Source organism: Pteronotus mesoamericanus, unplaced genomic scaffold (genome assembly GCF_021234165.1).
Source record: "Pteronotus mesoamericanus isolate MK-2021 breed Mesoamerican mustached bat unplaced genomic scaffold, CSHL_Meso_final scaffold_137, whole genome shotgun sequence".
NCBI classification, from domain to species: Eukaryota; Metazoa; Chordata; class Mammalia; order Chiroptera; family Mormoopidae; genus Pteronotus; species Pteronotus mesoamericanus.
Window position 1 is genome coordinate 1266753 of NW_026555306.1, and position 26472 is coordinate 1293224.

The 26472-nt window shown below is 48.7% G+C and overlaps 1 protein-coding gene across 1 annotated transcript in view; it reads right to left on the reverse strand.

Moving 5' to 3' along the window:
* Positions 1–23793, reverse strand: part of LOC129082825 (CD177 antigen-like) — a 36444-nt gene extending 12651 nt beyond the window's left edge. Inside the window, exons 1-9 of the mRNA XM_054588563.1 lie at positions 23742–23793; positions 23520–23660; positions 23076–23261; positions 22276–22395; positions 22008–22124; positions 6888–7028; positions 6444–6629; positions 5644–5763; positions 5372–5488 (exon numbers count right to left, since the gene is read on the reverse strand). Of these exons, the coding sequence (XP_054444538.1) occupies positions 5372–5488; positions 5644–5763; positions 6444–6629; positions 6888–7028; positions 22008–22124; positions 22276–22395; positions 23076–23261; positions 23520–23660; positions 23742–23793 (1180 nt within the window). The remainder of the gene's footprint in view (positions 1–5371; positions 5489–5643; positions 5764–6443; positions 6630–6887; positions 7029–22007; positions 22125–22275; positions 22396–23075; positions 23262–23519; positions 23661–23741) is intronic.
* Between the last annotated feature and the right edge of the window lie 2679 nt (positions 23794–26472).

Genomic DNA, 26472 nt, shown 5'->3' on the forward strand with positions numbered 1-26472 from the left:
TTAAGAGAAATAAAGGAAAGATGAATGAATGGGGCACATCAAATTAAAAATCTTCTATATGACTAAATAAAACATCATCAGGGTGAAAAGGGAACCAACAGTATGGGAAAACATATTTGCCAATCATACCTCAGAGAAGGGTGTGATCGCCAAAATATATAAAGAATCCATACGACTCAAATCCAGGACAACAAACAATTCAATTAAAAGCTGAACAGACAATTCTCCAAGGAGGACATACACAGGGCCCACGGGCATATGAAAGGATGCTCAACATCACTGGCCATCAAAGAGATGCAACTGAAAACCAAGATGAGATACCACCTCACATGGGTCAGAATGGCCATCAAAAACAGATCAAAAAAAAAACACATCCCAGAGAGGATGTGGAGAAAAGGGAACCCTAGCACACCATTGGTGGGAATAGAGACTGGTGCAACCACTATGGACAGTTTGGAATTTCCTCAAAAAACTAAAAATAGAATTGCCTTTTGACCCAGCGATTCCACTGCTAGAATTATATCCGAAGAACCCTGAAACACCAATTCAAAAGAACCTATGAACACCTCTGTTCATAGCAGGGTTATTCACAATAGCCAAGTGCTGGAAACAGCCTAAGGGCCCATCAGGAAGTGAGGGGGTCAAAAAAATATGGTACATTTACACAATGGAACACTACGCAGCAGAAAGATAGAAGGAACTTCTGCCTTTCCCCACAGTACAGATGGAGCTGGAGAGTATTATGCTAAGTGAAAAAAGCCAGGTGGTGAAAGACAAATCCTATGTGATTTCAACAATAAAGGAAACTAATGAACAAAACAAACAAATGAGCAAAATAGAACCAGAGTCATGGAAACAAGGAACAGACTGACAGGGGCCAGAGGCTGGGGCCAAAGGAAGAAAGAAGAGAAAGGCTGTAGTCAAAGAATAGGTATAAATGACACATGGACATTGACAACATTTTGGGGATTAATTGGGAGCAGAGAGTTGGCAGGGCAGGGGAGAACTAAGGCTGGAAACTGGGACAAGTATAATAGAACAATGATTTTGTACATATATTGTTCTGATTTTAGAGACAGAGGAAGAGAGAGGGAGAGAAACAACAAGATAGAGAGAAACATCAATTGGCTGCCTCCCATACACGCCCTGACTCCAGATGGAATCTACAGTCTAGGTATGAGCTATGGCTGGGAATCAAACCTCCAACTGCTTGGTATTCAAGGTGATGCTTGAACCAACTAAGCCACACCAGCAAGAGCCACATTCCACTTCACTTCTGGAATATCCAACAACAGGGTTTGTGTGTTTCCATATGAAGGGTATCATTTAAATTGTTTTTGACAATAACCTACATGAGCAATGTTTCATCTTTCCCAGTGGCTTGTATTGGGATTGTATGTCACTTCATTGTATTTGGCCAATTCCTAAGTAATCTTTGGTGTAAACCATTGAGGCCTTATCAAGATTTTAGTCCCCATCTTTGATGGAGACCCTTCCATTTCCTTGCACATATTGTCCTATCACCATACTTGGAGAATCCATTATTATCAACACAAACTACATCAGAGCAGATCACTAACTGTTCCAACCAAAGTTCCTCCAACTCCTAGTGTGTGTGCTGAGCATTCACTGTGTGCCCAGCTGTGGTGACTGCTTTCCATGGATTCACCCATTTAATCTTCCCAAGGAGCTCTCTCCTCTGGGTTACCTCGTTGTCTTATGGTGAGCACCAAAGTAGGTGGTCTGATTTTCCTCCTCCTCCTAGTTTTCAGGATGGAAAACAGGGGCAGAGGAGTGGTGAAGTAGATTTTCCAGTGTCCCACCACTAATAACTAGCCGAGCTGAGCTCCTTGGGGACAGGGATGGGAAAGGCAGCAATTGGTGACCATGCTCATCTAATTTGGCCTCTGAGGTCCTCGGGAGTCCAGTCTGAAACTCAGGAGCCTAGGCCTTCACTCAAAGCCAAGGCATCACCATCATGCAGGTCTCCGGGCTGATGACACAGCGTCCCCCAACAAGTGTAACCTGCACGGCAGCCTCATGAAGGAGGACGGCTCATTTCCCCCTTCATACACCACAGCTTCAAGCCTCCTGCTGCCCTCCTCCCAGCCTGGGTGACGCTTCCCTACCCCCATGTTGGTCAACAGCAGCTCCTGTCTCGCAGTTGCTCAAGTTGAGAGCATTGCTGTCATTCTTAACAATCTCCATCTCTTACGTCCAGTGTTGCACCCATCAGGATATCCTGTTGGCTCAAGACGCGGAACACCTCCAGAACCTGGCCATTCCTACCACTTCTGCTGACTCCACCAGCGTCCAAGACCCGATGACTCTGACCTCCTTCATCCTGAGTCCCCTGGGGGTCCCCTATCCCTCTCCCACCTCTCACTTACTCTCTTTCTCACTCAGCAGCCTTAGAATACCCATAAAGTGTAAGGTCATTCCTGTGTGACTCCTCTGCTCAGAAAATTCTGATAGGTCCCCACACTCCTCAGAACAAAATTTTATGTCCTTAAAATGGCCCCAAAGCCCTATCTCTCCAACCACATGTCCTGCTCTGCTCTCTATTGAGCACACTTCTGGAGCTGCACTGGCCTCTAGGCTCTGCCTGGAACACCCAGCAGGCCCCCGCCCGCCCCACGGCCGTCCCATGTGCTCCTCTGCTCCCGACTGTCTGGAATCATCCACCCCTCCTTGGGTTTGCTGAAAGAGGCTCCTACATGAGCGGATTCTCCAAAATGGTTCAGGGGCACAGCCCAGAGAGGGACCACATCTCCCTGACTGAGATCTTGGCTCTTAGCCGCGGCGCTCCCCTGCCTGTGCCGACCCACCGCCCTCACTGGCACCACGGCCCAGTTCCTCAGGGGGCCAGGGAAGGCCGCTCTCGTTCCAGCCCTTCGGTTCTCCTTCAAGGGGCTCCTGCTGTGGCCTGTTTTGGGCACCTGTGCTCTGGCACCCAGCTCACTCCCAGCCCCAGGCCTTCACAGGAGCTGCCTGTCTGTCACCCAGGAATGGCCTTCTGTCTCCGTGACATCTTGTGCCCCAGCTTCTGACGTCTGTTCTTGCCATGGCCCAGTAAGTGTTTGGTAAACTGCTGAATTGAACCAAACCATACACGGGAAGGCAAACGCATCTCCCAGGATCTGACTCCAATGTTGAAAGCTAACACCATAAGTTTATGTCTTAGGACTATTCATTTGTGGCACAGTCCCTGTGTTTTATGTGGCACGTATGTCATGTGTATGGGAAAGTGTATGTGTGTGGGTGTGCGAGGCGTGAGGCGTGTATATGATATGTTTGTGAGGTGTGTGCAGTGTTGCTTGTATGCGAAGTGTGGTATGTGTGTATTCTGTGTGTGTTACATGTATTACACGAGTGTGGCATGGTATCAGTTTTGTGTGTCCGTGTTTGGTTTACATGTGGTGTAGTTGGCATGTGGTATGTTGTGTCATTTTTTGTGTTGTTTATTATTGTAGTATATGAGGTTTGTGGTGTGTGTTAGGTGTAAGGGGCATATGTGGGAAATGTAATATGTGGTGGTGTGGAATGCATGTAGCATGGTGAGTCTGGTTCTGTCTATTTTGTCAATTGTGTGCTGTGTGTCTGTGTGGTATGGAATGTTGCGTGGATTACACTGGATTTGTTTCAGGAACGCCTTCTGGATTATGAATGTGACGTAGTCCCAGGGATGAGGGCCAGACAATAAAACAGAATCAACCAAAAGGAGGGACTCACACTGTCCCTCCATGGTCAGTACCTTCCCAAGCCTCCGTTGCCCCAGGAGAAAGGCCAACCCTTCAGTCTGGCTTTGTGGCTGCTCCATGCCCCCAGCTCCCAGCCCCCAGCCTCCCTGCCCACTCCCGCACCAACACCCATCCCAACACACGCCAGGCCATGCCCGGCCTCCCTGGCCTTGCACCCCTGATCCTGCTGCTGGAATAGCTCTGCTGAGGTCACCCACACCCACCTTGTCCACCTGAAAACTGGCAATCACTCCCCAGGCCCAGCAGCACCCGTCCTCTTGACGAGACCTTCTCAGGCGGAGCCGGGGAGCCCTGTCTGAAAACAGGACGCTTATTCCCAGGGCCGGGCCTTTGCACATGCTGCCTCCTCTGCTTGTTCACATCCTCTTCCTCTTCTGCTAATAAACTGCAGCTAATCTTTAAGACTCGGCGCATAGGTCACCTCCCCTGTGAAGCCCTCCTCGGTGCCCCACCCTTGGGACATTACTCTTCTCCCCCTCGGAGCGCCCCAACCCCCCTCCCCACAGCCCTGTGACCATCTGCCTCTGCGATGTCTCAGCTCCCCGTCCTGGAGGCCCTTGAGGGCAGGGCCAGGGCCGAAGTCCTCTGCAGCCTCCGAGGGAGACCTCGGGATCCTGCACTTCTCGTCCTGAGCTGGCCCTCCTGTTGCCTCAGGCGGGAAACCTTGGTGTCGGTGACACCCAGGCCCTGTGCCTAAGGCTCCCAGCCTCGCCGGAGGGGTCCCAGCACGGAGGACTCTGCTGAATCCACTCAACATTCCCCTGGAAGGCTTAAGGGCTGGGTGCTGTGGGCGGATGAGGAAACTGAGGTTCGGACAGGAAGGCCCTCTTCCCGCTCTGCTAAGTCCCCAGTCCCCTCCCAGCCTCCTGTGCTTCTCACTGAGACACTCCAGCCCATAGTGAGTCTGCCCAGTGCACGGTCAGGCTGCATTTGTGTGGGTGAGTGGGGACACCCCCACAATGTCCCTGCTTGGCTCCTGCTGTCCCAGTCACACCTGAAGCACCCTAAGTTTTCTCTCTGACCTTCCTTCCTATACAGCATGGTTGCTGGGTTGTTCTAGAACTGGGGGTTGGGAATGGTGACGGTGTGCTGGGTAGGCTGATTGAGAAGAGGAGAGAGACCCAGGGCTGCCCCAGCTCAAGAGTGTGGGGAGATAGAGCTGAAAGCAATGAGTCTCTCCCAGCGTGAGAGCCAGGCACTCACATTCACTTCCGCATCCAATGAATAAAGCAGAATGCAAACCATCCAGCCCTGTGTGACACTTGACCTTTCCCCCGCTCCCCACTCCCTTCCATGTGGGCAGTCTGACCTCAATTATTTGGCCAGTCCCAGTGTCACACCCTCAGTGGGCCCCATCCCCTCCACATCCCCTGTACCATGTGCCCTCTCTCTCCCTTTCTGTTGAACAACTCCTACCAGCATCCTCATCCCAAAGCATCCTCATACCAGGACAATCCCACATTTTGCACATGCCTGAGTGAGAGATAAGCTTCTAAATTGCATAAGGGTGCTAACATTGGTGGGAAGTGTTGAACGTCCAACTTTCTTGGGTCATGGTACCCCAAGGTGGTGGGCAGGACACAACTTCATCTTCTGGGTATGGGCCTCACCTTTAGTAGGACATTTTTCACTCGCAGACAAGGGCCCAATTTTTTGAGTCTCATTAAGGAGGTTGCAGGCTGCTTGGGACATGCATCCTTGGACTCTCAGTTTGGCGTTGATGCCCCCTGTGGGGAGGGGCCAGGCAGAGTAAGAAAGAGGGTGAGATGCCACTGCTGGGAGTATCCAACCCTGAGGAGCCAGACCCACCCTCCTCTGCACCCCAGGTGTCAGCTACCCTCCCTGCCTTCAGCGCCGGCAGGGACCCGATGTCCCAGCTCACCTCCCCTGAGCTTCAGGATCCCGTTGTAGCAGTGCGTGTGCCCGACGGGGCAGGTCACCTCTGTTGCAGACTCACAGCCTTCCGTAGACAAGCATAATGGGCACCGCACAGTCCCCGGGCCTGGGTGGTGATAAGGAGGAAGAGAAGACTGAGCTGCTGCTGCATTTGGATCTGGTGCCTTCTACCCACCCTCTTTTCCTGGTCCCCTCAATCAACCTCCTCGGTCTCCCTGGACTAGCCCTGCTCATGTTTCTCTCCTGTCGGCCTGGGTGCAGGATATTAGGATCATGTGCATGGGGAGAGAGAAAGGTTGAGGGGCATGATATCTGGGAGTAGCACTGAGGAGTGATAACGGGGGGCGGGGTGCACTGGGAGGAACCAAGGCAGAGTTCACCCACAATTCCCACTACACAATCCAAGCTGACCGCATGCCGCAAAGATCAGCGAAAGACAGAGCATCTCCCTAAACCCACTTTATGATACAGATAAGGACAGTGAAAAGTTCCAGGCCAAGTTCACTTTGGAAGTAGAAATACCAAAATCCTAAATGAACACGAGTGAACCAAGCCCAACAACACAGACAAGGGAGCGTGGCCCAGGTCCCGGCCATCGCCAGAGTCGGAGGTGCAGTCCTGGGGGCTGCCCAGACCTGTGAGAGGAAGCTGTGCCAGAGGAGGGAGTCCTGGGGAGTGGGCACAGGCCAGGTGGCAGGGTGAGGTCTAAGGGAACAGTCCACCTCTGCTCCCCTCCTCCCTGCAGCTCCTCTTCTCTCCTCCTCCTCCTCTCCCTCTTTGTCTCACCTGCAGTGGGGGGCAGGGCCCAGAGCGGGACAGTGTTCGGGAGGTCATTGCAGAGGTCCTCATGGCGACACACACGGGTGTAGGAGACAATGGACAAACCAGGGCCTTCCCGGTGCTGGGTGATACGGGCCTCATGATCTTCCTCCTGGGTACAGCCCTTGGTGAGCACTAGGAGCACCTGGGGTCCTGGATGACAGAGGAGGGGCCGGGTGAGGATCAGGACTCCAGGGTCTAGAGGGAGGGTCTGTGGATGGGGTGGGAGCTGGGGAGGAGGTGCCTGGGCTCCCGGGGGATCCTCCTGTGGAGGCGGGGACAGCTCCTGGTAGGAGGGAGGGGGTCTCCTGAGTCTCCACACAGAAGGCAGGCAGGACGGGTCAGGAGGAGGACGATGCCTGCACAGGTGAGGGTGGCGGTCACGCTTGGGGTCTGTGGGGCCCCCCTCACCATTCTCAAGGAGCATCAGCGTGTCTTGGCAGCCCCAGCCCTCCCCGCAGTCCTCCTTGCCGGCATTCCACTCCAAGGGCAGTTCTGTTGCATTCCTCACAGACACCAGTCTTCCTGATTGACAGGTCAGGGGGACTGTTCCTAAGATGAGAGTAACAAACCACCTTAGCCCACCCTCCCAGGAAATCCCCCCTCAATGCGGGGTCTGCACTCACAGGGCAGCACCAGGGTGAGGCCCAGGAGGGCTGGCAGCAGGGCTGGGCTCATGGTCAAGGCAGCAGCAACTGCTCGCTCCTGCTCTTTCTCCCAGGAGACTGAGCCCCTTTATACCTCTCCTCACCCAGGCAGCCGGGGAAGGGTGGGGAGCAGAGGGCCTTGCTGAAGGAGGCCTGGGCCTAGCCTCTGATTCTCACCAGCTTAAAGGTTGAGAAACCTGAGTCCTTCCTCCTCCCTCAGACTCAGAAGTCCACCCCAGACCCTCAGCAGATAAATATTGTGGCACCCAAAACCCAGCTTCCATTGGTCCAGGCCCCCAGCCCTCTCCTCCTGAACCCAACTTTGCACGTCCCCACCCCCACATTCTCCCAGATGGTTTATGAAGGTAGTTCCCTCATTTCTCATGGCAACTTGGCCAGCTTTTGGCCCCAGGTGGGGCCCAATTGCTTTGAGGATATTTGTGGGGGGTCTTAGCTGGTCTCCATGGTTTTTCTACCTTAACTTCTGCTCCCCACAAACTTATACCTCTCTTTTCTTTCTCTTTCCTTCCAGTACAACTTTCCTTTTTATTCCCCCTTTCATGACCTTCCTCATGCTTTTTCTTCTCTTCCTGCTGATTCTGATTCAGATTCTTTTTCTTCTTCTGTCCTCTCCCCTCCTAGCACAACACGGGTTTAGGGTTTCAGTTCATGCCACCTGGGAGGGAGCTGAGGAATGGCAGGGAAGAGTTAACAGCTAGGGAAGAACCAGCATATTCCTTGACAAAAACAAATTTTCTCTGCTAGAAATAGATGGGAACAGCAGTGTGCTAGAAAACAAGCTTTTCAGAAAAACAGCTCAGCAAACCCTGCCTCATAACGTTGCCCTATTATTGTGGTGCAAATACTCCTGCCACTTCTGATTTTGAAGCCAGTTTAACAACAAGCTTGCCAAATCCTGAATATCTAAAAAGAGGCTTTGCAGGAGTACACAAATCACTTCTAGCCCACTGGGTAGGAGGGAGATGGGAAAGGGTATGGAGCTTAGGTCAGGGAATGCAGAGACTGCAAAGGGAAAAAGTTAAGGCTAGAACAACAGTAGAGGAGAAAGAGAAGTGAATGTGTAACTCACAATGGTGTTTGTATTTTTGACATTTTTATATTTTCTATTTATTTTGTTTACGACTTTCAGTTGTGCCACATAGACACAGGTGTTTCTCTTATCTCCCACAGAGGCTGCACAACTACCTTGGCATATTGTGGGTGCTCAGTAGATATTTACTGAATGAATGAATGAATGAATGGGAACAAAAGATGGCCCTCTCGTATAGACTGTGCACTTCTGAAACACTGCGCCCTTCCCAACGATTCACAGATTTGCTGTGTGAAAGGCGCCCTCTGAAGTTGTGCGTGGCCTGAAGCAGGCTACCTGCAGGAAGAGGGGAAGAAGGTGAGCAAAGGAGCACATAGGGTCACAGGTCACCCATTAAAGATCTTGTTTTAGTAAACAGATATTCACTAAAGCTGAACTCTGTGCCAGGCACTGTCTTCACTGCAGGGGACACAAGAAGAGCAACAAGAATAAGGGCCCCTCTGATTTTGTTGAGCTCACAGCCTAGCAAGAGAGACAGACATGAAACAAACACATGAGCACAAAACAATCTTAGGCGGTGCTGGGTGAGGGACAGGTGATGTGACAGTAAGTGAATGAACGGGTAGCAGGAAAGGCCTCCCAGAGGAGGTGACCACTGAGCTGAGGGCACAGTTAAAAAGAAAGAGCCTGCCATGGAAAGACAGGTGGGAAGAGTGTTCCAGGCAGAGGGGAGAGCGTTTGTAAAGGCCCTGAGGTGGGATAAAGCTTGGCTTTTGTGAGGGTTAGAAAGAAAGCAGGCCTGGGCTGCCGCGGGTAAAGGAGCCCTGATAGAACACAGGAGTGAAAAGGTTGGCAGGGGCCTGACCAGATAGGCAAAGTCAGGAAATTGAAGCAACTTACCTAGAAACCCTGCATTATTCAAATGGTAGTGCAAAGCCTGGGTGTGAGACTGTTTGGCAAAACATCTGACAGTCCCTGGTGTAAAGTTCTGTTGGCTACCTGGCCTGATTCTGCTGCCCCCTAACTATGGAGTCTCAGGGCTTTCACTTCCCATCTCTAACTTCATCCTCCTCCTCTGTGAGGTCAGTGTAACGATTATCTGCATGTCATGGCTGGAGGATAATCTCTATATAATCCAAAGTGGATTCACAACACATGACAAAAATAGCTAATATTATGAGCCCTTACTCTGTCCAAGCTGTAGTCCAAGCACTTTGTATGTTTCAACTCATTGATTCCTACCTACAACTATGAGGGGGATCCTAATAACTGTCCAGTCATATATGTAAAGAAACTACATTCCAGAAAAGTAAAATAACTTGTTCAAATTCACAAAGTGTGGCAGAGTTAACTACCCACCAAAGATCGTTGCTTCCTTCAGGGTGTAGAGCTCTTAGTGAGTGATAACTGGCCAGGTAAGAACTACACTTCCCAGCCACCCTTGCCTGTAGGCTGACCATGTGACTAGTTTCTACCAATAGAACGTGAGCAGAAATGACTGGTGTCACTTCCCATCCTGAGAGATTAAGAAGCAGGAGTGCCTTCTTCCCACCTCTGACTGGTTGTCAAGGGTGACCTTAGAGCCACACTCAGAAGAAGTCACCATCTCCATCCATCTCAGTCTCTCAAAGTATGAGTAGAGCAGAGGACACCTCCCTCCCCCAAAATATTCCACCAAGTAGACATGTTGCAAGTGAAAAAGAAATATCTATGATATTAAACCACAGATTTTAATTTGAAGATGTATTTGTTGTAGGAACTAGAATTTCTAATACACGACACACAGCTAGGAAGTGCTTTCCTTGAGATAAATGTCCTAGGAGCAGAGCCTGGGACAGAGCTTCCTCATCAAGTGCTTTTCTGAGGGAGTGTTTTCAAGGAAGGGGAGTGAGGGAAACAGGTGGGGAGAACAGGGACGCTAAGTTCAGTCCCACACACGGCACCACACAGTTGGAGCAGCCGTGAAAGAACACCACCCTTTCACACCCCCACTCCATCAGCCATTGGCCAAGGTCTGCCCCTGAGTGGAGGGAGTGGTGAGTGTGTGGCTAGTGGCTCCCACTGGATGCGGTCGATTCTCCAGGGAACAGGCAGCTGTGAGGTGTTGTCAGGCCAAGCCAGCTGGGCAAGGGCATCTGGGTGGGACACAACCCCTCCACTCCAGGCCTGGGGGTGATTCGATGCTAGGGACCAGCTCCTGACCATGATACCTGCGTTGGAATCTCCTATGAATTTCTAGGAATATCAGCTTCATCACAAGAACACAAAAACGAACAATGACAAACACTACCTTACGTCACCAATTGTATACAGCGCCAGAGTCGAGAGCTCTAATGCGCTCAGCCAGCTGTGCCAGGCCTGCTTTCTTACTTTCCTTTCCTTTTCATTGGCTGCACCAATGCCCACAACTGCCTGCTTCCACAGAGGAGAGGATCCAGCCCGCCAAGGCCTCCAAGTTGCCTGTGTCCCAGGGAGAGTCAGTTCCGGGCCCCTCAGCTCACAGTCTGGCAAACTCATTCTGCTTTCTTCTCCTTCCCTGGCCGCTCGGCTCGCCAGGTAGGAGAAGGCTGGGTCGTGCCAGAATCTGCTCTCAGGATTTACCTACAGATGACAAAGCCAGGCCCTTTAGCATTTCCTTGGGGCTGCCTCGATATTTATCTCCTGGAAACACATTTCCCCCTGAGACTTCCTTAGTGACTCACAGGTCAAGTACTTCCCCTTTGGGTTTCCCCAGAACCAGTTCCTACCTCTGTCACTGCCCTCATCTTCCTGGGCAGTGACTGTCCCCGTCTCTCTTCTCATCTTTAAGTACTGACCACTCAGGGCCCAGTCCACACCAGTCGGCTACAGAGAGTCAAGAAGTTCCACCTGTCTTCAAAGGGTTATTTCTCTTTGTTCCCTCATTTTTTTTTTACAAAAAATTATCCTGCCAAAGAGTTGAAAGGTCACTCACATCCTTAGATTTACCAAATGTTAACATTTTGTTGTATTTGACCTGCACAATATTTAAAGTATTTTTAAATTTTAAAAAGAAGCTGTAGAATTTGTGACTCTCATTGCTAAGTGCTTTAGTATGTACTCTCTTAAAAATAAAACTCTTGTGCTATGTAACCACAAGACTGGTTCTTACCCTTGTAATTTACATTAGTACAATACTGTCAAATATTTGGTCCATTTTTAATTTTCTTCCACTGTACCAGTAAAATCCTTTACATTGTTTTTGTTTTCGACCAGGGAGTAATTCAGGGTAACATACTGACTTCACTGGCTCATCTTGTCTCTGTGGCCTCCTTCAGTAAAGAACTGCCTCCAGCATTTTGTTCCTTGTGAAAATCACAGTCCATTTAAAATCATTTTTTAAATATATTTACTGGTGATCCAACATGGTAGAGGAGTAAGTGGAAGCTACACTAATCTCCAGGACCAACCTGGATTTACAACTAAACGGTAGAGAAAATATCCAGAATAACCAAGTGAATAATAGCTGGAGAGAAGCCAGGCAGACCAAAGAAACCACTTCACCACAACATGACTGGTACGGAGTATGGAGGACACACAAGAGGGCTGGCTGACCTCCCACACGCTATAGCTTAGTGCCCCAAAAAGTTTGGAGTCAAAACCCCAAGCTAGGCTTCTAAGTCTACAACACTGGAGCTGGAAAGGAACCAACTCTGCTTCCCTTCTCTTACTCCATTTCTCCTTTTTCCCTCCCTTTTTTATTTACAATGTAAATTTTACCTTCTCTCTTTGCCTTGTTCCTATTCCCTACTGTTTTTATTGCTCCTCCATCTATTCTCTCAAAATCATTTTTCTCTCAGTCATCTCATATTTGCTTTCCTTTCTTATAATAGCCTTAATCTCTTTACACATATATTAATACTGGCTCATTTGCTCTTGATAGTGTGATTGTAGGTGGGTTTTTCTTTCTTTTTTTTTTTTATAGGTGTAGGTTTGTTTCCTGGGTGGTTTCTTTTTGTTCCTGCAGCACCTGAGCTACAGCACACAATATGTGGTAGGCAAAGTGACTCTCAGTCAGCCAGCCAGAGGGAAGGACCCACTAAAGAACAACCCAAATACAACCAAAGCTCAAGCACAACCAGAGAGCCCACATAAATGACATAAAAGGCATCCCAAGAGCACCAAGTTCAGGAGATCAAGGAGACTGTACCACTGAATCACACAGGTCTCCTACCACAGAAGGTCACACCATGAACACAGGGAATCAAAGCAGATCAATCTAAGAAGCAGAAACAAAGAAAAAGAGTCACCTAAATTTGGGATACAAAGAAACAACCCCTAATCAAAAGGAAAGGGTGAATCCCCAGAAAGAGTGTGAAATGGAATACAGTGAGTTCAAAATAATGGTTATAAGGATGCTCAATGAGCTCAGCAACAAATACAAAGAACTCCAGGTAATTACAAGGAACTTACTGAAAACTATACCAGTTATGAAAGAGGACATACAAACTAATAATAAGAGCCAGGAGAGTATGAAGAATACAATTTCTGAAATGAAGAACACAACAGAAGAAATTAAAAGCAGGCTAGATGAAGCACAGGATCAAATCAGTGAGCTGGAGGACAAGATAGAAAGAAATTCCCAGATGAAGCAACAATATGAAAAAAGACCCAAAGATTATGAAGAGGATTTAAGGGAGCTGCAGAATATGAAATGTAATGATATCCATATCATAGCAATACCATAACTAGAAGAAGAGGAGAAAGGGATAGAAAACCTGTTTGAAAAACTAATGACAGAAAACTTTCCTAACATGATGAGAGAAAAAGTCACGCAAATCCAGGAAGGACATAGGGTCCTAATCCAGATGAATCCAAAGAGGCCCACTCCAAGGAACATCATAATTAAAATGGCAAAATGTAAACACAAAGAGAGAATCTTAAAGGCAGTAAGGGAGAAACAGCTAGTAAAACACAAGGGAGCCCCAAAAAGACTATCAGCTGATTACTCAACAGAGACATTACAAGCCAGAAGCGTCTGGCAAGTAATATTCCAAGTAATGAAAAGCAAAGGCCTGCAACCAAAACTCCTCTACCCAGCAAGTCATTCCATTAAAATGGAAGATGAAATAACAAGTTTCCCAGGAAAAAAAAAAAAAATCTCCACCAAACCAACACTACAAGAGTTGCTAATGGGACTACTCAAAGAAGATGAGGAAAAAGAGCCCTAGATGGTGTGGCTCAGTGGATTAAGCTCTTTCCTGTGAACTGAAAGCTTCATGGTTCAATTCCTGGTCAGTGCATGTGCCTGAGTGGAAAACCAGGTCCACCGTAGGGGATGTGCAGGAGGCATCCAGTCAATATTTCTCTCACTCTCTTTCTCCCTCCCTCCTCTCTCTAAAAATAAATAAATAAAATATTTTTTTAAAAAAGATGAGGAAAAAGAAAGAGAGTGAGAGGAACACAGGTACAAAGGAAAAAAATTAAAATGAATAAGTACCTATCAATAATAACCTTATTTGTAAATGAATTAAATGTTCTGATCTAAAGACATAAAGTAGCTGAATGGATTAGAAAACATGACCAACACATAAGCTGTTTACAAGAGACCCACGTCAGGAAAAAGATGTACCCAGATTAAAAGTGAAGGGATGGAAAAAAATATTCCAAGCTAGTGAACATGAAAAAAAAGCTGAGGTAGCAATACTTATATCAGACAAAATAGATTTCAAAACAGAAGACGTGGAAAGAGACAAAGAAGGACAGTACATAATACTTAAGAGACTAATCCATCAGGAAGTTATAACCATTGTAAACATATATGCACCCAACATAGGAGCACCCAAGTATATAAGGAAAATCTTGGAGGACTTCAAGAAATATCAACAGCAACACACCCATAGTAGGGGATTTTAACACCCCATTGTCAACAATGGATACATCTTCCAAGCAAAGGACCAACAAAGATATTGTGGCATTGAAAAACACTCTAGATCAAATGCACTTTATTGACATATACAGAACCTTTCACCTTAAAGAGCAAAAAATGCATTTTTTTAAAAATGCACATGGAACATTTTCAAAGACAGACCACATGGTTGGACACAAAACGAGCCTCAACAAATTCAAGAAAATTGAAATCATATCAGGCATCATCTTGGATGACAAGGGCTTGAAACTTGAAATTAACCTCAGGAAAAAAACTCAAAAACATTCAAATTCATGGAGACTGAATAACATGCTATTAAATTATGAATGGGATGAAAATGAGATCAAGAAAGAAATAAAAAATTTTCTGGAAACAAATGAAAATGAACAGCAACAGCCCAAAACTCTTGGGTCAGAGCAAATGCAGGCCTCAGTGGGAAGTTTATAGCAATACAGGCGTACCTGAAAAAGACAGAAAAATCTCAAATAAACAACCTAACCCTACATCTACAAGAACTGGAGGGACAACAAGAAATAAAGCCCAGAGTGAGTAAAAGGAAGGAAATAATCAAGATCAGAATGGATAAATGACATAGAGACTAAAGAACAATTCAAAGGATCAATAAATCTAGGAGCTGTTTCCTTGAAAAGATGAGAAAATTGGCAAATCTTTAACCAAACTCAACAAGAAAAAAAGATAAGGGACCCAAATAAATAAAATCAGTAACAAAATAAGAGAAATTACAGCTGATACCACAGAAATACAAAGGATTGTAAAAAATTACTACAAACAAATATATGCCAAGAAATTTGACCACCTGAGTGAAATGGGCAAATTTCTAGAAACATATAATCTTCTAAAATTGAATCAAGAAAAAGCAGAAAGAGTGAATAAACCAGTAACAGCTAGTGAAATTGAAGCAGTAATTGGAAAACTCCCATCACACAAAAGCCCTGGAGGGGACAGTTTCACAGGAGAATTTTATAAAACATTTAAGGAAGAGCTAACCCCTATCCTTCTCAGACTATTCCAAAAAAATCCAAGAAAAAGAAAGACTCTCAAGTCCTTTTATGAGGCCAGCATCATCCTAATCTCAAAAGCATCACCCTAATCCCAAAACCAGATAAAGACACAACCAAGAAAGAAAACTACAGGCCAATACCTCTGATGAACATAGATGCTAAAATCCTCGACAAAATACTGCCAAAGTGGATCCAGCAATACAATGAAAAGATCATCCACCCTGATCACGTGGGATTTGTCCCAGGGATGCAAGGAGGGTATAATATTCTCAAATCAATAACTATAATACCCCACATAAAATGAAAGACAAAATTACCTGATCACATCAATAGATGCTGAAAAAGCATTTGATAAAGTACAGCACCATTTATGATAAAAAACACTCAGCAAAGTGGAAATAGAGGGAGCAAACTTCAACATAATAAAGGCCATAAACAAGAAGTCTACAGCTGTCATACTCAACAGGGAAAAACTAAAAGCTTTCTCCCTAAGATCAGGAACAAGACAAGGGTGTCCACTTTCACCACTTTTATTCAACATAGTATTGGAAGTCCTAACCACAGTGGTCAGACAATAAAAAGAAATAAAAGGCCTCCAAAATGGAAAGGAGGAAGTAAAACTGTCATTGTTTGCAGGTGGCATAATAGTGTACATAGAAAACCCTATAGGCTCCACCAAAAAACTATTCAACTTAATAAGTGAATTTGGCAAAATAACAGGACACAAAGTGAATGTTCAGAAATTGAAGGCATTTTTGTACACCAACAATGAAATATCAGAAACAGAAACTAAGGGAAAATCCAATTACTACAGCAACAATAAAAATAAAGAACCTAGAAATAAACTTAACCAAAGAGATAAAAGACCAGTACTCAGAAAATTACAGAACACTGAAGAAAGAAATTAAGGAAGATACAGATAAATGGAAGCATACACCGTGTTTTTGGATTGAAAGATGAGACATCATTAAGATGTCAATACTACCCAAAGCAATATATAGATTCAACACAATCCCTATTAAAATGCCAATGACAAATTTCATAGATTTAGAACAAATATTCAAAATTTTTTATGAAACCAAAAATGATACAAGTAGATTCAGCCATCTTGGGAAAGAAAAACAAAGTAGGAGAGACCACAATACCTGATATCAGTCTATACTACAAGACCACTGTAATCAAAACAATCTTCTACTGGCATAAGAACAAACACATAGATCAATGGACTAGACTAGAGAGCCCAGATTTAAACCCGTGACTCCATGGTCAATTAATATTTGACAAAGGGGGCAGAACATAAAATGGAGTCAAAAAAGGCTCCTCAATAAATGATGTTGGGAGAACTGGAATGGTACATGAAAAAAAAAATGAAACTAGACCACCAACTTACACCATACACAAGAATAAACTCAAAATGGATAAAGGGTTTAAACATAAGCTGTGACACCATAAAAGTCCTAGAGGAAAACATAGGCAGTAAAATTTCCAATATCTCACAAGGTAATATTTTCACTGATATATCCTCTAGGGCATGGAAAACAAAGGAAAAATTGAACAAATGGGACTACATCAAATATAAAAGCTTCTGCATGGTTAAAGAAACATAATCAAAATGAAAAGGGAACAAACCAAATGGGAAAACATATTTGCCAATGAAACCTCAGACAAGAGTTTCATCTCCAAAATATATAAAGAACTTACACAACTCAACACAAGGAAAACACACAATCCAATTAAAAAATGGGCAAAAGACTTGAACAAACACTTCTCCAAGGAGGACATAGAGGGCCCATAGACATTTGAAAGTGTGATCAACATCACTAGCCATCAGAGAGATGCAAATTAAAACCACAGTGAGATAACATCTCACACCAGTCAGAATGGCCATCATTTACAAATCAACAAAATGCTGGTGAGGATGTGGTGGAAAGGGGAACCCTATTGCAATGTTGATGGGATTGCAGGCTGGTGCAGCCACTGTGGTGAATAGTGTGGACTTTCCCAAAAAACAGTAAAAATAGAATTGCTTTTTAACCCAGCAATTTCGCTGTTGGGATTATAGCCTAAGAATCCTGAAATGCCAATTCAAAAGAACTTTTGCACCCCTATGTTCATAATAGCGTTATTTACAAAAGCCAAGTGCTGGAAACAGCCTAAGGGCCCATCAGGAAATGAGGGGGTCAAAAAAACATGGTACACTTACACAATGGAACACGACGCAGCAGAAAGATAGAAGGAACTTCTGCCTTTCCCCACAGTACAGATGGAGCTGGAGAGTATTATGCTAAGTGAAATAAGCCAGGTGGTGAAAGACAAATCCTATGTGATTTCAACAATAAAGGAAACTAATGAACAAAACAAACAAATGAGCAAAATAGAACCAGAGTCGTGGAAACAAGGAACAGACTGACAGGGGCCAGAGGCTGGGGCCAAAGGAGGAAAGAACAGAAAGGCTGTAGTCAAAGAATAGGTATAAATGACACGTGGACATTGACAACATTTTGGGGATTAATTGGGAGCAGAGAGTTGGCAGGGCAGGGGAGAACTAAGGCTGGAAACTGGGACAAGTATAATAGAACAATGATTTTGTACATATATGTTCACATTTTAGAGACAGAGGAAGAGAGAGGGAGAGAAACAAGATAGAGAGAAACATCAATTGGCTGCCTCCCATACACGCCCTGACTCCAGATGGAATCTACAGTCTAGGTATGAGCTATGGCTGGGAATCAAACCTCCAACTGCTTGGTATTCAAGGTGATGCTTGAACCAACTAAGCCACACCAGCAAGAGCCACATTCCACTTCACTTCTGGAATATCCAACAACAGGGTTTGTGTGTTTCCATATGAAGGGTATCATTTAAATTGTTTTTGACAATAACCTACAAGAGCAATGTTTCATCTTTCCCAGTGGCTTGTATTGGAATCGAATGTATCTTTGTTGCATTTTGGGCTAATTCGTAAGTAATCTTTGGGGTGAATCATTGAGACCATGTCAACATTTTAGTCCCCATCGTTGATGGAGACCCTTCCATTTCCTTGCACATATTGTCCTATCACCATACTTGGAGAATCCATTATTATCAACACAAACTACATCAGAGCAGATCACTAACTGTTCCAACCAAAGTTCCTCCAACTCCTAGTGTGTGTGCTGAGCATTCACTGTGTGCCCAGCTGTGGTGACTGCTTTCCATGGATTCACCCATTTAATCTTCCCAAGGAGCCCTCTCCTCTGGGTTACCTCGTTGTCTTACAGTGAGCACCAAAGTAGGTGGTCTGATTTTCCTCCTCCTCCTAGTTTTCAGGATGGAAAACAGGGGCAGAGGAGTGGTGAAGTAGATTTCCCAGTGTCCCACCACTAATAACTAGCCGAGCTGAGCTCCTTGGGGACATGGGGACGGCAGTGGTTGGTGACCATGTCATCTACTTTGGCCTCTGAGGTCCTCGGGAGTCCAGTCTGAAACTCAGGAGCCTAGGCCTTCACTCAAAGCCAAGGCATCACCAGCAGGGAAACGTCCCATCATGCAGGTCTCCGGGCTGATGACACAGCATCCGCCAACATGTGTAACCTGCACGGCGGCCTCATGAAGGAGGACGGCTCATTCTCCACTTCACACACCACAGCTTCATGCCTCCTGCTGCCCTCCTCCCAGCCTGGGTGACGCTTCCCTACCGCCACCTGCCCCCATGTTGGTCAACAGCAGCTCCTGTCTCGCAGTTGCTCAAGTTGAGAGCATTGCTGTCATTCTTAACAATCTCCATCTCTTATGTCCAGTGTTGCACCCATCAGGATATCCTGTTGGCTCAAGACGCGGAACACCTCCAGAACCTGGCCATTCCTACCACTTCTGCTGACTCCACCAGCGTCCAAGACCCGATGACTCTGACCTCCTTCATCCTGAGTCCCCTGGGGGTCCCCTATCCCTCTCCCACCTCTCACTTACTCTCTTTCTCACTCAGCAGCCTTAGAATACCCATAAAGTGTAAGGTCATTCCTGTGTGACTCCTCTGCTCAGAAAATTCTGATAGGTCCCCACACTCCTAAGAACAAAATTTTATGTCCTTAAAATGGCCCCAAAGCCCTATCTCTCCAACCACATGTCCTGCTCTGCTCTCTATTGAGCACACTTCTGGAGCTGCACTGGCCTCTAGGCTCTGCCTGGAACACCCAGCAGGCCCCCGCCCGCCCCACAGCCGTCCCATGTGCTCCTCTGCTCCCGACTGTCTGGAATCATCCACCCCTCCTTGGGTTTGCTGAAAGAGGCTCCTACATGAGGGGATCCTCCAAAATGGTTCAGGGGCACAGCCCAGAGAGGGACCACATCTCCCTGACTGAGACCTCGGCTCTTAGCCGCGGCGCTCCCCTGCCTGTGCCGACCCACCGCCCTCACTGGCACCGCGGCCCAGTTCCTCAGGGGGCCAGGCAAGGCCGCTCTCGTTCCAGCCCTTTGGTTCTCCTTCAAGGGGCTCCTGCTGTGGCCTGTTTTGGGCACCTGTGCTCTGGCACCCAGCTCACTCCCAGCCCCAGGCCTTCACAGGAGCTGCCTGTCACCCAGGAATGGCCTTCTGTCTCCGTGACATCTTGTGCCCCAGCTTCTGACGTCTGTTCTTGCCATGGCCCAGTAAGTGTTTGGTAAACTGCTGAATTGAACCAAACCATACACGGGAAGGCAAACGCATCTCCCAGGATCTGACTCCAATGTTGAAAGCTAACACCATAAGTTTATGTCTTAGGACTATTCATTTGTGGCACAGTCCCTGTGTTTTATGTGGCACATATGTCATGTGTATGGGAAAGTGTATGTGTGTGGGTGTGCGAGGCGTGAGGCGTGTATATGATATGTTTGTGAGGTGTGTGCAGTGTTGCTTGTATGCGAAGTGTGGTATGTGTGTATTCTGTGTGTGTTACATGTATTACACGAGTGTGGCATGGTATCAGTTTTGTGTGTCCGTGTTTGGTTTACGTGTGGTGTAGTTGGCATGTGGTATGTTGTGTCATTTTTTGTGTTGTTTATTATTGTAGTATATGAGGTTTGTGGTGTGTGTTAGGTGTAAGGGGCATATGTGGGAAATGTAATATGTGGTGGTGTGGAATGCATGTAGCATGGTGAGTCTGGTTCTGTCTATTTTGTCAATTGTGTGCTGTGTGTCTGTGTGGTATGGAATGTTGCGTGGATTACACTGGATTTGTTTCAGGAACGCCTTCTGGATTATGAATGTGACGTAGTCCCAGGGATGAGGGCCAGACAATAAAACAGAATCAACCAAAAGGAGGGACTCACACTGTCCCTCCATGGTCAGTACCTTCCCAAGCCTCCGTTGCCCCAGGAGAAAGGCCAGCCCTTCAGTCTGGCTTTGTGGCTGCTCCATGCCCCCAGCTCCCGGACCCCAGCCTCCCTGCCCACTCCCGCACCAACACCCATCCCAACACACACCAGGCCATGCCCGGCCTCCCTGGCCTTGCACCCCTGATCCTGCTGCTGGAATAGCTCTGCTGAGGTCACCCACGCCCACCTTGTCCACCTGAAAACGGGCAATCACTCCCCAGGCCCAGCAGCACCCGTCCTCTTGACGAGACCTTCTCAGGCGGAGCCGGGGAGCCCTGTCTGAAAACAGGACGCTTATTCCCAGGGCCGGGCCTTTGCACATGCTGCCTCCTCTGCTTGTTCACGTCCTCTTCCTCTTCTGCTAATAAACTGCAGCTAATCTTTAAGACTCGGCGCATAGGTCACCTCCCCTGTGAAGCCCTCCTCGGTGCCCCACCCTTGGGACATTACTCTTCTCCCCCTCGGAGCGCCCCGACCCCCTCCCCACAGCCCTGTGACCATCTGCCTCTGCGATGTCTCAGCTCCCCGTCCTGGAGGCCCTTGAGGGCAGGGCCAGGGCCGGAGTCCTCTGCAGCCTCCGAGGGAGACCTCGGAATCCTGCACTTCTCGTCCTGAGCTGGCCCTCCTGTTGCCTCAGGCAGGAAACCTCGGTGTCGGTGACACCCAGGCCCTGTGCCTAAGGCTCCCAGCCTCCCCGGAGGGGTCCCAGCACGGAGGACTCTGCTGAATCCACTCAACATTCCCCTGGAAGGCTTAAGGGCTGGGTGCTGTGGGCGGATAAGGAAACTGAGGTTCGGACAGGAAGGCCCTCTTCCCGCTCTGCTAAGTCCCCAGTCCCCTCCCAGCCTCCTGTGCTTCTCACTGAGACACTCCAGCCCATAGTGAGTCTGCCCAGTGCACGGTCAGGCTGCATCTGTGTGGGTGAGTGGGGACACCCCCACAATGTCCCTGCTTGGCTCCTGCTGTCCCAGTCACACCTGTAGCACCCTCGGTTTTCTCTCTGACTTTTCTTCCTAGGCTGCTGGGGTGCTCTAGTGCCATGGGTGGGGGATGGGTGAGGGTGGGTAAGTAGAGTGGTTGAGAAGAGATAAGAGACTCATGGCTACCCCAGGTCACAAGGGTGGGAGAATACAGCTGAAGGCAATGAGTCTCTCCCAGCAGGAGAGCCAGGCACTCTGCACCTACTTCCCCAAGCAATGAATAAAGCGGAATGCGAAGCAGCCAGCCGCGTATGACACTTGACATCTCCCCCTGCTCCCCACTCCCTCCCACATATACAGTCTACCCTCACTTAGTCGGCCAATCCCAACGTCATTTAAAATATCCATCAGTGAGTTCCTGTCCTGTATTTGTCCCCTGGATGACGCGTCCTCTCTCCCCGCTTCAGCTGGACCCTGCGTACTGGCATCCTCACCCCAAAGCACCTACCAGGACAATCTCTCACATTATACATGCCTCAATGAGTAATAAACTTCTAAATTGCTCGTAGAGCTAGTGTTTGTGGGATGTGTTGGATGCTAGACTTTCACAAGGGTCATTGTATCCCAAGGCTGCAGGGCCGGGCACAGCCTTGTCTTAAGGATATAGACTCACCGTTAGTAGTACATTTTTCACTCACAGACAAAGGCCCGATACCCCGAGTCTCATTGAGCAGGTTGCAGGCTGCTTGGGACATGCATCCTTGGACTCTCAGTTTGGCATCGATGCCCCCTGTGGGGAGGGGCCCAGCAGAGAGACAGGGTGAGATGCCACTGCTGGGAGCATCCAACCCTGAGGAGCCAGACCCACCGTCCTCCAAGCCCCCGGTCTCAGCTACCCTCCCTGCCTTCAGCGCCGGCAGGGACCCGATGTCCCAGCTCACCTCCCCTGAGCTGCAGGATCCCGTTGTAACAATGCGTGTGCCCGACGGGGCAGGTCACCTCGGGCGCAGTTTCACAACCTTCCGTAGACAAGCAGACTGGGCACCGCACGGTCCCTGGGACTGGGAGGTGAAGGGAGGAAGGGAAGACTGAGCTGCCACTGCATTTGGATCTGGTGCCTTCTACCCACCCTCCCTTTCTGACCTCTGCAATAAACCTCCTCAGTCTCTCTGGACTTGCCCTGCTCAGGTTTCTCTCCTGTAGGCCTGGGGTGCAGGAAACTGAGGTCATGTGGATGGAGAAAGAGCAAGGGAGGACATGAGACTGGGGAGGGGCACTGGGGAGAGGCACAGAACGGGTGCCTTGACAAGACACAGGACAGAGTTCACTCACAACTTCCACTATATAGTCCAGACAAAGAGGATGCCCCAAAGGGAAGAGACGGCAGAGCATCACCCCAAATCCACTTTAAGATACAGACAAGGATAGTGAAAAGTTCCAGGCCAAGTTCACTTTGGAAGAGGAAATACCAAAACCTTAAATGAACACAAGTGAACCAATCCCAACAGCACAGACAAGGGAGCGTGGCCCAGGTCCCAGCCATCGCCAGGGTCGGAGGTGCAGCCCTGGGGGCTGCCCAGGCCTGTGAGAGGAAGCTGCGCTGGGGGGGGCGGGGGAGGAGTCCTGGGGAGTGGGCACAGGCCGGGTGGCAGGGTGGGGTCTAAGGGAACAGTCCCTCTCTGCTCCCCTCCTCCCCGCAGCCCCTCTTCCCTCCCCCTCCTTCTCTCCCCATTTGTCTCACATGTAGGAAGAGGTGGGGTCGAGAGAGAGCGGGTGCTGGAGAGGTCATTGCAGAGGTCCTCACGGCGACACACACGGGTGTAGGAGACAATGGACAGGCCAGGGGTGGCCCAGTGCTGGGTGACACGGGCCTCTTGGTCCTCCTCCTGGGTACAGCCCTTGGTGATCACTAGGAGCACCAGGGGTCCTGGATGACAGAGGAGGGGCCGGGTGAGGATCAGGACTCCGGGGCCTAGAGGGAGGGTCTGTGGATGGGGTGGGAGCTGGGGAGGAGGTGCCTGGGCTCCCGGGGGATCCTCCTGTGGAGGCGGGGACAGCTCCTGGTAGGAGGGAGGGGGTCTCCTGAGTCTCCACACAGAAGGCAGGCAGGACGGGTCAGGAGGAGGGCGATGCCTGCACAGGTGAGGGTGGCGGTCACGCTTGGGGTCTGTGGGGCCCCCCTCACCATTCTCTAGGAGCATCACCGTGTCCTGGCAGCCCCAGCCCTCCCTGCAGTCCTCCTCGCCAACGGTCCACGTCAAGGGCAGTTCTGTTGCCTCCCTCACAGCCATTGCTGATCCTGAGTGACAGGTCAGGGCCTGTGCTCCTGAGACGAGAACAGGAAATCCACCTTAGCCCACCCTCCCAGGAAATCCCCCCCCCCCCCGAAGGCGGGGTCTGCACTTACCGGGCAGCACCAGGGTGAGGCCCAGGAGGGCTGGCAGCAGGGCCGGGCTCATGGTCAAGGCAGCAGCAACTGCTCGCTCCTGCTCTTTCTCCCAGGAGACTGAGCCCCTTTATACCTCTCCTCACCCAGGCAGCCGGGGAAGGGTGGGGAGCGGAGGGCCTTGCTGAAGGAGGCCTGGGCCTAGCCTCTGATTCTCACCAGCGTAAAGGTTGAGAAACCTGAGTCCTTTCTCCTCCCTCAGACCCTTTTTGTAATCTCACCAGCATAAAAGCCAAGAAACCCAAGCTCTTCCTCTTTTTATGACTCAGAAGTTCACCCTGCTAGCCCCATCCTCCCGCAGACCCAGGAGTCCAGACTCCAGACCTCACAACAGTTAAAAACGGAAGCACCCTGACCCCCAGCTTCTGTTGATCCAGACCCCCAGCCCTCTTTCCTCCTGAGCCCAGCTGTGCAGTCCCCCACCCCCTCCTTGTTCCAGGGTAGTTTCTGAAGGCAGTTTCCTCATTTTTCCTGGCAACCTGGCCGCCTTCTGGCCCAGGTGGGGAAATGGCCCAACTGCCCGTGAGGACATGGAGCCATGGGTCTTGGCTGGTCCCTATGGCTTTTCTTCCCTAAACCTGCCTGCCACAGATTTATACCTCTCTTTTCTTTCCCTTTCCTTCCAGTAGGGCTTTCCCTTTTATTTCTTTTTTTCATGACCTTCCTCTTGCTTCTTCTCCTTCTCCTTCGGATTCAGATTCTGATCCTCCTTCTGTTCTCTCCCCTCCCAGCACAACACTGGTGTAGAGTCCCCAGTTCCTGCTGCCAAGGATGGGGCTGAGGTACGGCAGAGGGACAGTAAACAGCTAGGAAAGAACTAGGATATTCCTTGACAAAGCAGTTTCTCTGCTGGAGTGATGGGAACAGCGCTGTGCGAAAAAAGCAGCTTCTCAGAAAAACAGCTCAACAAATCTTGTCTCATAATGATGGCTTAATACTGAGGTGCCAATACTCCTGCCACATCTGACTCTGATGTCACCAACAGTTTAACGACCAATTTGCCAAATCCTGAATATCTAACAACAGGCTTTGCAGGTGTGCACAAATCACTTCTAACCCCCTGGGTAGGAGGGAGACGGGAAAGGGTATGGAGCTTAGGTCAGGGAATGCAGAGGCTGCGAAGGAAGAGAAGAATGGATAAGAACAAGAGTAGAGGAGAAAGACAAGTGAATGTGTGACTCACAATGCTGTGTGTATTTTTGACATTTTTATGCTCTCTTCATTTTGTTTGCAACTTTCAGATGTGCCACACAGACACAGGTGTTTCTCTTTTCTCCCACAGAGTCTGAACCACTACCTTGGCATATCGTGGGTGCTCAATGGAAATTTACTGACTGAATGAATGAGTGAAAGAGGAAGAGGGAAAGATAGCCCTCACTTGTGAAAGCTGTACACTTCTGAGGCACTCTGCCTTCCCAAGGATTCACATTGTTGTTGTATGAGTGGCGCCCTCTGAAGTTGTGCGTGGCCTGAAGCAGGGTCCCTGTAGGAAGAGGGGAAGGAAGGTGAGCAAAGGTGCACATAGGGTCATAGGTCATCCATTAAATGTCTTGTTTTAGTAAACAAATATTTACTGCAGCTGAACTTTGTGCCAGGCATGGTCTCACCGCTGGGGATACAAGAATATCAACAAGAGTAAGGGCCCTGCTTTGGTTGAGCTCACAGCCTAGTGAGACAGACAGACACTAAACAAACACATGAACACACACACACAAAATGTTAGGTGGCGCTGGGTGCGGGACACTGATGTGAAAGTAAGTGAATGAACTGGGAGCAGAGAGGGCCAACCTGAGGAGGTGACCACTGAGTTGAGGGCACAGTTAAAAAGAAAGAGCCTGCCATGGAAAGACAGGTGGGAAGAGTGTTCCAGGCAGAGGGGAGAGCGTTTGCAAAGGCCCTGAGGTGGGATCAAGCTTGGCTTTTGTGAGGGTTAGAAAGAAAGCAGGCCTGGGCTGCCGCGGCGGAAGGGGGAGTGCAGAAGACAGGAGTGGAAAGGCTGGCAGGGGCCCGGCCAGGCGGGCTGAGCCAGGAGATTAAGGCAGCCCTCCTGGGAGCCCTGCGTCGTTCCCAGGGCGCTGCAAAGGCTGGGTGTGGTGCTGTTTTGCAAACGGCCTGACAGTCCCTGGCGTAAAGTTCTGTTGGCTTCCTGGCCTGATTCTGCTGCCCCCTAACTATGGAGTCTCAGGACTTTCACCTCTGCTCTCTAACTTCATCCTTCTCCTCTGTATGTTGGGTGTAGGATTATCTGCATGTCATGACTGGAGGATTATCTACAGAAAACCCAAAGTGGATTCTCAACACAAAATAAAAATAGCTAGTATTATAAACCCTTACTCTGTCCAAGCTGTAGTCCAAGCACTTTGTATATTTCAACTCACTGATTCATGCCCACAACTACAAGGGGGATCTTACTAATTGCCCAGTTACAGCTGCCTCTGGCCGGCGAAGACCCACAGTTTGCCGCAGATGAAGGAATGAATCGTTCCAAACACCACTGGGCTGTCCAAGAAAGGGGAAGGCAATTCTCTCTAAAGGAGAATGCCCCGAGCCCCTGTGCTCAGTGGTGTTTATTGAGGGTTACAGGAGGGGGATAGGTAGCAGGAATGCATAGGTAATCTAATTCTATCAGTAACTTAAGCTTACAGTGAATAGGTGTTGTTTAAGAAAGACAATGGCAGGAACACACCGAACT